Source organism: Pocillopora verrucosa, chromosome 11, assembly GCF_036669915.1.
Source record: "Pocillopora verrucosa isolate sample1 chromosome 11, ASM3666991v2, whole genome shotgun sequence".
NCBI classification, from domain to species: Eukaryota; Metazoa; Cnidaria; class Anthozoa; order Scleractinia; family Pocilloporidae; genus Pocillopora; species Pocillopora verrucosa.
This window is the reverse complement of record NC_089322.1, coordinates 16287530-16296063: the sequence shown is the minus strand read 5'-3', so window position 1 is coordinate 16296063 and position 8534 is coordinate 16287530. Positions and strand designations below refer to the sequence as shown.

General features: G+C 40.3%; 1 protein-coding gene across 1 annotated transcript; it reads right to left on the bottom strand.

Moving 5' to 3' along the window:
- Window positions 1-286: 286 nt before the first annotated feature.
- On the bottom strand, window positions 287-3343 carry LOC136277070 (E3 ubiquitin-protein ligase TRIM71-like). The gene has a single exon (XM_066158718.1). The coding sequence runs from the start codon at window positions 3307-3309 to the stop codon at window positions 1102-1104; it is 2208 nt and encodes a 735-aa protein (XP_066014815.1). The 5' UTR covers window positions 3310-3343; the 3' UTR covers window positions 287-1101.
- Between the last annotated feature and the right edge of the window lie 5191 nt (window positions 3344-8534).

Genomic DNA, 8534 nt, shown 5'->3' with positions numbered 1-8534 from the left:
AACAGTTCATGAATACAGTGGAAAATATCCTGTAATATCTGTAATTCATTCAATCAATCTACACTTTCATAATACTTAAAGGAACTTATTCATGAAAACTCCTGCATGCATAAAATACCTAAATAGAAATGCAAACTTGATGCATTCAAAACACTCCTCAGTCTTTAGACGGTTTCTAATAACAATTTAAATGTTATTCCTCCAAAAGTATCGAAGCACTGCGAAATTGTTGAATTGTTTACAGCTTAATCATGCAAGCTGCTGTCAATGTGTTAATTTAAAAATTTGATACAAAGGTATGCTTCATTTGATGAGAGAATTACTATTATTTAACTTTAAAACTCTACCAAAATATGCTAACGGTAAAGTCTACTACATGCTGGAAAAATTTAAAGTTGATAAGTAAAATGTATCATCAACAATTTACATAAATCAGTGCCACTGTACATTTATTTTGAAGAAATGTGTTTTTTTTTTGCCTTAATAATACTCCTAAATCTTTGAGCGGTTACAAAGCTTAATCTCGTTTGAAATCGATTTTGTGGTCTGTCAAAACTACAACAAAATCACTAGCTCGATTTGAGCACCAATTGGACAGTGCAGATGTCATGCTTGTAACTGGACAATTGAATAGAACAGTTGACATGTCATGCCTGTGTAAATGGACAATGCGTGTCATATGCAAGCGCTGTTGTCGCGCATTTCGGCGACTGAACCGTTGTCTTTTCATGAAAACGTATAACCGATGTCTAGTTTCTTTTTTAAACTGGTGATTGACAAATGGGACTCCCCGTTCGTAGTCGTCCGATTTTGTCAATCACTCGTATGATTATAGACCGAATTGGACTCCACTCAGTCCTATTACTATAATTTAATAAAAGCTCACACAATCACATTTCTGAAGTGATGAATCAACAATTCTTTGAAACTGTCCTTGAAAAATTAGAAGGCAAGTTGCTGATTCTAGCCATTTTCTTTCAAGTTCTCTTGTGACACGTGACATGTCACAGTTTTCCGTAAATTAATAAAACAATAAAACTTACAGATATTCGCAAAAGGTTTGCTTACGAAGAATTGATAGTTACTTTCAAAAATGGGCATTCATTTCAGAATGTAAACTTCTTTCTTTATGTAGTCTGTGACCACAATCTGATCATCTAGCATTGGGATGACACTCCCCGGCCATCCAAACTGAATATTTGAACTTGTCTTTCCAGTGAAAGTTCCTTCCAATGTAAACTGTTGAACTCGATTATTTCCCCCATCACATAAGAAAACGTTATTATGTTTGTCAACACATAAGCCATCAAGCTTATTCATCTGTCCATCACCGTTTCCTTTTTCTCCAAACTTATACAAAAACTGTCCTCTCTCATTAAACACTTTCACATAGTTATTATTCTTGTCAGTTACAAAGATTTTTTCCTCGTAACAAACGCAGCCGGCGGGATAATCCAGCCTTTCTGGACCGCTGTCTCCAAACTTAAACACAGGTTCACCATCCATTGTAAACACCTGAATTCTGCTGTTATTAAAATCCGCTACAACGATAAAACGTCCATCACTTGTAATACAAACACTTACAGGATTCTTAAACTCTCCATCTCCACTTCCCAGTTTTCCAAAGCTTTTCACAAAGTTCCCTGTCTGTACATTCAACTGCTGTATTCGGTGATTACATTGATCAGCCACCAGAATCTCGTCATCCTTTAGGAATGTGACGTCGACTGGATCCTTTAATTGTCCATCCTTGTCTCCATAAGAACCAATTTTTCGCACAAGCTTTCCTGTCTCATCAAATACCAGGATACAGTGACCTTCAGAATCAGCCACAGCAATAACACCTTTGCTGTTCACTGCAATGCCGGTTGGACCTTGGAGCATTTCTCCATGTATATCCAACTTGCCTACAATATTTAATTCTCGAACTTTGACCAGAATAGAAAATGAACTCCGGGCAAGTTTCTGTCCATTTATCTTTACTTCTATTTTATAAGTACCTGGTATTTTCGCTACAAATTTTGCTTGGAAATTTCCATCTTCTTTTTCACTCGTCACCAAGCTCCTCACCTGATCCGCAGGGTCTATGTGTATTTCAACACGATCTGTGTGCTGAGTGTTTCTGATTTCTCCTTCGCTTGTTTTGGGACAAATTAGTAGCTCTGCCTCTATACCAGCTTGGAAATTCTGATCCAGTCCTTCTACGGCCGATCCTTGCACATCTGTTTCGCTGAATTTCGTAAATCCCAGACTCAAACTCTCTGGTTTACATGTCGTCACAAATCCTACACACGAGCTAGCCGGAAGTGCTGGCATTGTGGTCTTGATGAGGTCTTCGATTCGTTCTTCTACATTTTTCTTGTTTTGCATTATGTCTGAACTTGAGCTTCTGTTAACCAGGTTGTTACTGAACTCAAATGCTTGGTCAAGTTGCTTTTCAAAAGACACAACCGATGCTTTTCCAGAATGTAATTTCTCAATCCTTGACACGCGAGTCTTCTCGAGGGCAGAAATGGCTTCGCGCTCCAGTTGGCGAAGCTTTCCCATCATCTGTTCGGTTGCTTGAGAGACTTGGCGTTTAGCTGTGGTAATGTTCGTTTCTAACTCAAGTTCCGTCTTCTCAAATTCACGAATAACACCTCGGCAAGCCTCTTTCTTCCCTTTGACCAGCTGCGCTCTGGCAATGATGTTTACTTTTTCATCGTCGGCTGCCTTTTCAAGCAGAACAATATCGTGGCTTTTGTGATCTGTGGCGATGCAAACTTGACATACACAACTTTGACAGTTCACGCAAAAAAAACGAATCACATCTTTTTTGTGGTAATTCTCTGAGCAAAATGACTGCCTTTTCAACAAGGCCTCGTAGTCTGCGGCTTGAAACTGTTGCACTGGTGTGACTTTGTGTCCCTCAAACATACTTTCTCGAAAGACTTCGTGTGCTTTCACACAGTCTGGGCACATAAACTTCTCGCAGTCAAAGCAGTAGTTGATCTCAGCGCTCCTCTTCTGGCATGTACTACAGCTAATCTCGCTTCCTTCGCCACTGTGTCGAACAGCAAGAAGACTCAACAAACTGTTGTGCAGAAAACTGCTCGGCAGATTATCAAAGCGATTTCCTTCAGGGATGCGAACTTGTGCCTGACACTCGGGGCATGGATACAACCCTTGTTTTTGTCTCGTCAATGCATGTCTCTCCAGGCATTCACAGCAGAACGTATGAAGGCAAGCGATGGTCTTCGGTTTAGTGTAAGTATCCAAACAAATCGAACATGTTACATGCTCTTTGAGGTTTTTTAGAAGCGACTCCATCACGAATTGTTGAGAGTAACACAGCTCTGTTTTGTTTGAGATTCTGAGAAACTGAACTTGGCTTAGCATTCTATCAGCGAATCAGATCTCTGTAGGATCGCGTGATCTTCGGGCGGAGTTTGACAGTTTTACATTGCAATTTTATCCACCTATTGTGAACTTTCTCTGTGACTGCGTAGTAAAATCGATTTCATAGCGTGACCGAATGTGTCGCAGTAGCCACTGTATCACGAAAAACAACATGCTACGATGGTTTGGAAATAAACCATCAACCTCATTTTATCGTCCCTACATTTACCGGCGTTTAGTGAGTTTGGGATTCCGAGAAACTTGTTGACACCACACGAGTAATAGGCAGTAATCTATTAAAAGCAGCGAATCGGATCTCTTCAGAAGAGATCTCGTGTTCTCCAGAGCGCCATTTGATAGCTTCAGTTTTGGATTTCAATGTTTCTAAGAAAGCGTGAGAAAGTAACAATAAACAAATGTCTGGTTATCATGTGCTGTCACAGAAAGGTAAAATCTGCTTTCTTCTGAGAACGGAACCTAGCTTAATGGTTATAACCTATTTTAATTCGTTTGTGTGTCGCATTTGGTGTGGATCGTGGATTAGGGAGGGTAGCGTAGGCATTGAGGGCCACGATTTTAGTTTTTAGTTATGCTAATAAGAAAATCATCCCTCAGAACTGCTGGAATCTCTTCCACTTATAGAACTTCCGAGAATATCGTCTTCACTTAAAAACTAAGATCCCAGTCAATTAAAAAATTCAGAGTTGAAGTTTTGGCTGCAATGTCGAGATGATAACTGCAAAGGATCCTCCACAAAAGCGTAACTTTGCAAACGGTAAGAAATCTTTCGGATTTATGGTTTGAAAACAATGATTGTCATGGCCTTGCAGCTCATGGGGTTTGTTCTCTCTCAGAGTGAAGGACTGCGTGGAAGCAGATATTTCCATCTCATCCAACATCTCTCCGTATCGCGACTATCCACTTTGTGAACAGATCTCTGTCTTCTGGGAACTTGTGGAAAGGTATTTTCAATCCACTCTCTTCGTAAACCTTCTCTGTACACTCTGAACACAGCAGTTTCGAGGCTGATTTTTCTTATTAGCATAAGTAAACACTAAAACTGAGGCCCTCGATACCTCGATACCTAGTTCTCGAGGATTAAGGATTGAGGACTGAGGATTATTGAGAGCTCTCAATATTCAAAGCTGCAGAAGGCCCTTTTGTTGAATGAATGTTTGTCAAATGTTGAAATCGTTTAAACGGGCCTTTAGAAAGCTTTCTGAAATTGGTCAAAAGTACTCTTTCTTTCTTAGGTGATATTTCTCAATTCCAGACTAGACCAATAAAAACTTTGGCTGATTTCCTCTGATAAGATTTCCGAAAGCATAGAAATATCAAAACATCCTGCACTTTCCTTCCTAATTTCCTTCGCCGTAGTGACTTCAAATTTTTGTTTTCCTAGCGTGACAGCAGATTATGCAAATTAGTCTGTTGAGCAAAGTCCGACCTTGACTGACCCCAACTGTTCTCAGTTAGTAGCGTCAAAAATCTTAGATTTGAACCATTTGAAAAGAAAAGATAGTCGGACAGAACTTTTAGAATACACAGATTGATACTATAAACAGTTTAAACTGCTAAAATCTAGCAAATGATTCTGTCTCGTGACGAAAAAGGTGAACAAAACGTAACGAATATCACATTGTTAGCGTTCGGTCAACGTGTGAATAATTAACTCTTTTTTAAAAATTGGTCTCTGCTCTTTTATATTTGAGTAAACGGAGTTCAAACTAGTTCAAACCTGTATGAACATTTTAAACCAAACTACAGGATTTTATTTAGCGTAACCGGCGATACAGCACTAGATTACGGGCAGTCCCCACTTTTCGGTAAAATCCGTTGCGCGAGTCGAAAAACATCAGTGAAGAAAAAATTAATGTTAGTGCTCACTCCGAGGGCTCAGAGCGGCGCGTGAACATCTTTATCTTTCCTTTTTTTTGGTAGCTCTCCTAGTTTTTTTTAGACTTGCGCGACGGACTTCGCCCAAAAGGAAAAAAAAAACGCTCGGCTGCAATTCTCCTCAGCCACACTATTTTCACTTCATTCTTGTGACCATGCAACTGTCAAACATCTGCCTTCCGGTTCAACAAATGTGAACGGAGTGGGAGAATGGGGGGAAGGGATAATGGCTGAAAAAAAGGGACTCAATTGAAAGGAGATGAAGGAGTCACCTTCTTAACTAAGCTTTTCTCTTTTCAAGAGTGACGGTGACAGCCTAACAGAGGGTGAAGCTGGTGTGGTCTCGCCCTCTGTTCATAGCTGTTTGAATAGAGTTCATGTTCTCTAAATACCCTGCGGCTCTTTCCTTTTCTAACGCTCTGAACGGTGCTTAAGGATAAAATGCAAAGTCTGTGAATGGCATAGAATCTAAAAGCCCATTATTTCTATGGGCACTTTGCTTTTTCCTTGCAGCTTGCACCGTTTTTGTGCAACACAAACCACCCATGCGCAATTTATTCCCCTTACCATCTCCTCCCATAGCAAACTTAGGAAGGTTAATTGAAAGGTAGAGGCTATACTTTTACCTCCTTAAACGGAAAGTAATAGAAGCAGCACATTCTGGGAAATTAACTTTGGGAAAGGGAAAATCGATGAAAAATCTAACTTAGGGTGTGGTTGTTATTAATCGACGGTGGGGGGGGGGGGGATATAGTGGTGGGAATTAGCTCTCGCCAACAGAGTATTAAGGGGGACTTTGGAAATTGGCAGTCCTCTCCCCCCTGCTAAAATAAACGACTGGCCTCAGGGGAATAACTATTAAAAGGGTACCTGAGGAATTAAAAACATCGCCAGCCCAACTTTCACCACTTCTGGGTGAACTAACAATTAAAGAAATATTACAAGATTGACAGGTCTATCAGCATTCAGTAGGGAGTTCAGATAAAGTCTTGACACTTGGTCTTTTTTGTCGCAGTCTGGTACTAACTTGATTGTAGGAGCAAGTATTACAAAATGGGTTGTTTGTCTTATTGACAAGTTTAAGAAGTGTAAGGAGTGGGGGACTTTTTCTCAAATGTCCTGGTAACTTAAGAGACCTGTTAAGCAATTTTGATGGGCTTCTCAAAAGTTTGAAAAATCAGCAAAAGATAGAAAATGGACTGGTTAGAGTATCTGAACCTGCTTCTCTATTCTTTAAATAATAACTTTAAAATATCGTTTTGGGCCCGCTAAGTTACCGCGGGAGCCATTACTGATGGGCTCCTGGTTACCGGTACTTTCAAGAAACAGGTCCCTGAACTTAATCTATGAAGATGGCCCTACTCCTACGGCGAAAATTTCTTTTTGACCCTTGTTAGCGAGATAATAGTCTTCATGCAAAATCAGTTATGCAAGACTGGGCTTTGATCTTGATCCTGCTTAAGAGTTACAGACAAAATGTCATCTGCTAAGTAGGCGAAAGAGGCATCAGGTGTTGATGTTGTTGTTGTTTATTTGTGCATATTTCTTTGATCTAAACCCACACCGCCCCCTTAAAAAATTTTCCCAGAGTATTTACCTCTCTGTATAATACCCTGCACCCCTTTTTCTAAGTCAAGTGGCCTTATCTCCATCTTCACCATCCCTACCTCTCTCTCATGTACCCATACCATAGTACTTCACTCGGTGATACAGGCTCCGATCGCTTGTTCCTTCCAAGGGAACCCAATTCATTCGGAATCATTCTGCGTTTCGGAAACCAGTCAGTTCGGACAGTGTATGCACCAAACAAGACATTTTGCCCCTAATGCTGTTGTTGTTCGGCATTTGAAAGTTTGAAAAAGATAATATGTAACATTTCTAGATAAGCCCTTTCTACATAGAGGGCAGGTTTGTTACATTAATCCGGTAACAGGCATGGAAGCATGACAATGGTGTAAATAAAACTTTTTTATGCAGCCTTCTTTGGATCACAGTTCAGTTACTCTAAATGTAAATGGTAGGTTCCCTAAGCACTAGGCCCAGTCTTTACCGAAGTTTTGCCATTCGACACTACGTTAAATCTCAGCGCACGTGTGTTTTCATCGCTTGTTATTTTTGCTTTTAATTTTTCGTCAGTCAAGGTAAACTAATACCCGTGACTATATCCATGACTACTTTCGACATTCAATTGAAAATTTCTTTTATAGTTTACAATATTACCATACAAAAATTAGTCTTAAAATAATTCTGAACATGACTAATGATTAAGTCTCTAGATACTGATGCTGTATTGCACTACTCGTTAGGTCTGATCTGTAGAGTTATTTTCTGTTGGTTATCCAGGCACTCTCGTAGTTTATTCTCAGTCCTAGTCAGACTTTGTTCCAAACAAAAAAGTGGCTCAATGAATATGACAATCTCTCCCCTACACCAAAAAATATCGTAAAAAACTCAAACATCATTGACTTTAGGCGTAAGCCAATAAATCTCCACGTTGCACGAAATCTTTGACTCGTCTCTGTACAACGAAAAACTCATATAAGACTGTTCATGACCTTTTTCCTGACAGGAGCCATGGACTTGATAGCTAATTGCTGTTTCAGAAATGAACCTCATCTCGCGACCAGGTATTCCTTTTCCTAGGGGGGGGGGGAAAAAGAGAGAAAGAGCAACTATAGTGCTTCCCCACCATCTTTTCTCTCCCTCCCCCCCCCCCCCACCCCCGGCACCTGATCCAGGCTAGAGGAAGGGTGTTTTAAAATGGATATTGATTAATAGCTGATAGGTGTAAACTTTTCATCAGGCCACACCCTTTCGCTCCTTTCTCCCTAACATGGGTCCCCTTCAACCCCTAGAATTCTCCCCGATGAATAACAGCGTGATGGGGTCATTAACAGGAGTGTATCCCCCGTCCCCAACCCCAGGGCTCTTGGTTTCTAAAATAATTCCTTGTTCATAAATGTTTCCACAACAAAAGACTGTATAAGCACACCCAGCTGGCCCACAATTTACTCCAGTGTCATGCTCAGTTGTAGAGGAATATGTCTTCTTTCTAGGGGTGTGGTGAGGGGAGGCTGTGTAGCTGGAATGCCTCCCAAACCATCAGCCTCTCCAGTCCTCCCTGTTACTTCATCTGATTTTCTCTGTCTCTGAACAATCAAAATGTGCAATACAACATCTTGGTTAACTTGGCTCTTAAACTGAACCAAGTAAGGCAGAAGGGGTTCTTGTGAACTTTACATCTTAGCTTTCAACTGATG

Excerpts from the sequence above, each read along its gene's own strand:
- LOC136277070 (XM_066158718.1), bottom strand. The coding sequence starts at position 3,309 with ATGGAGTCGCTTCTAAAAAACCTCAAAGAGCATGTAACATGTTCGATT.